We start from the raw sequence: 2,868 nt of genomic DNA on the forward strand, positions 1-2,868 counted from the left end.
AATCTAACATACATTGTGGTTGCATGCAGGATCGTCCTCAGCAATTGCGAGACATTGTTTGATTTCAAGCCGGTTGTATGGGGACAGGGTGCTCTGTTGCAGCTTTATCTGGCAGTCATGTGCCCTGCACCTGAGGTTCATTACCATCGCGAGATGCTTGCAATGGAAGATGGGGGCTTGGTGGCTCTGGATTGGAGTGAGGATCCTGAACAGGCCTCAGAGGTTCCAACACTTGTCATCCTGCACGGCATTGGTATGCATCTAGCAATGCCTTGTTTTGGGTGTCCAGAATCTTGGATTGGCATACGCGGGAGCAGCTGTATGGATGGTCTCAGGCAGTGGCATTTATATGTTTGCGCACAACACCGTCCTCGAAACATCCAGAGACACAAACTACAACGTCATATCATCCAGTTAATTGATACACGAAGAACTGCTGTCAGCAAGCGATATCTCATATGCCAGGCAGGTGATGAGTGATTTCACACCTTAAGGAATAAAAATGTGATGCCTGTGCACCATGCCCATGACCAAGCAGCACGCACACCATCTTAATGATGGTGCCAATGTGGTCGCCTGCCGGTGCAGGGCTAACGTTGACGGGTTTGTGCGTTTTGCAGCTGGTAATAGCCAAGAACGATATGTGCGGCGGATAGTGTCCACGATGAATGCGCACGGCTGGCATGTGGTGGTGTATAATCGGCGAGGCCATGCGGTTGCACAACGAGCAGTGGCAAAAGCCAAAGACTTAGCAAACGGCAAGGTGCCCAAGCTTGCACCAACCCACAGCGAGCGGTTCACCCGCTTGGACAATCAGCTAGATGAGCAGGCATCCATCACCCCTCAAGCACCCACACCCAAGACATGGGCGCTGTACTGCGATGTCTGCGACATGGTGCAGGTGAGCATCTTCCTCATGTGCAGTGGTTCTAGGTTTGGATCGACAAGAGTCAGGTACATGGGATAGATGGTCCATGAGGATTTTGTCATGTAGTACTTACATGGCACAACTTGCCTGAAAGCTTCAATACATTGAGCTGAAGTGACTCCTGAGAAATTGGAAGGCGTAATCGCTTGAAGCTTCAAGTGAAATGCAGAGCAATGTTAGATTATCGGGAGGCAGGTGAATTCTGACATTCAAAGCTGTAGAAGAGCAACCACAATGTTAAACGTTCACAAATGCAACTGCACTCCTTTGTGGTTACGGTCTATTTCAACTACTTTTTTTTTATTGGAGCCGAAGAGGAGCTTGCTTGATTCAAAAGTTTTGCCAACCGCGCAGGTCATGTCGGAAGTGCGACGGCGACGGCCTCACTCCCGAGGGTACTATGCAGCGGGTTACTCAGCGGGTAGCAATTGCCTGGTGCGGTACTTGGGAGAGATGGGAGAGCAGTGCCAGTTGGATGGGGCTGTGTCCATTGCCAACGGCTATGACCTTTCCCACGGGGTGCAATACATCGAACGTCGGGCCCCTCTGCTGGAACGGTAAGTGCTCCAAAGAGACGTTGTCTCGGGTTTGTGTGAACGTTCAGACTGAGATGAATGACATACATGAGCTTATGCATCAGTTTGTGCAAGATGTCTGGTTCCTCTTTCCTCGCATTGCCGTTTCCAGGCCTTTGTTCATTTTATCGTGTCATCGAATGAACAACAACATGAGGATTCAGCATGCATTTACATCTGAGGAGGTAGCGCTTTCTTGCGGTGTCCTGTTGATTCAAATATTCGTGATTTGGAGTGATGGAAGGACATTTCATGCGCTGGTAGTTCTCCGAAGTCGTTGGTTGGTTTGCAGGATGATTACGATGAATTTGCTGAAGATGTTTGAGTCATGCGAAACAGAGATCGAGACGCACGCGCCTCAGCAAGTGCAGAAGCAGGACGTGAAGAAAGCCAAGACAATCCGTCAACTCGACCACGCTGTCACAGCAAAGCTGTACAAATTCAAAGACGTGGAGTCGTACTACAAGGATTCGTCCTGCATTAGCGTAGTGAATGGGGTCGCGATCCCCTTACTATGTTTGAACGCACTGGATGACCCCCTGATTGATGTCAATCTGAGCAAGATGGGAGATCAGTTTGCGGCCGATAATTCTAACATCATCTCTGTTTTGACGTCCCATGGCGGACATCTCGGCTGGGTCAAGGGGTGGCGACGGCAGTGGATGAGCACCGCCATCTCGGAGTTTTTGCTGGCAGTACACCACGCTCGTGACCAACGCGAGCTGTTGCATACAAATGCTGCAAAGCGAAGATTTTCGTGCGATGGGTGTGAAAGTGTTGATGAGGCCATCACATCCGCTGCATAATGCGGCGATTGGCCACAAGATTGGCTAGTGTTTCTTGCCGTTTTGGCCTCTGTGTATAGTCTTCACTACTACTCATGCTATTACATGGTATTTTTGTTCTTAGATGCGAATTCGTGCCATCATGCTAGATGTTTAGATATGGATGTATGTTTGTTGAGATGTCGTTACATGGGAACAATCTAACTCACAGCAGGCATAGCCGGAGGATATCAAGGGCTGTGACCTCTGTGAGAGTAAACATGGAATCCTTGGAAAGGCACTAGAGTCTGTCGCTGGAGACCTAGAACTCAACACTCCCCTATGCCAGACAAGGATGAACAGGAAGACAGGTCATGTAGTTCGAAAATGCCACACCTAGATCGGAACGGTGAAACAATCCTACATCTATCAGATACCCTTGTCCCATAGCTATTGTGCTTGGGGTCACTCCCCATTCTCGAATGCAACTGTCAGACATGATACGTTCTCAAGTCAAGCAGAGGATTGTGATCAATCTGACTTGAAGCACGCAGTTGAGTGATATCTCCCCTGTGGCAGACTTGCCACATCACCAAATGCA

General features: G+C 49.1%; 1 protein-coding gene across 1 annotated transcript; it reads left to right on the forward strand.

The window, feature by feature from the left end:
- Positions 1-520: 520 nt before the first annotated feature.
- LOC149810889 (monoacylglycerol lipase-like) lies at positions 521-2,309 on the forward strand. Its single transcript, XM_089994094.1, has 3 exons — positions 521-901; positions 1,283-1,485; positions 1,796-2,309. Exons 1-3 carry the CDS (start codon positions 521-523, stop codon positions 2,307-2,309), a joined length of 1,098 nt encoding a protein of 365 aa, XP_089850220.1.
- Positions 2,310-2,868: the final 559 nt, after the last annotated feature.

The sequence above is a fragment of the Nuphar pumila genome, unplaced genomic scaffold, assembly GCF_984573655.1.
Source record: "Nuphar pumila unplaced genomic scaffold, dmNupPumi1.hap1.1 HAP1_SCAFFOLD_184, whole genome shotgun sequence".
Taxonomy (NCBI): Eukaryota; Viridiplantae; Streptophyta; class Magnoliopsida; order Nymphaeales; family Nymphaeaceae; genus Nuphar; species Nuphar pumila.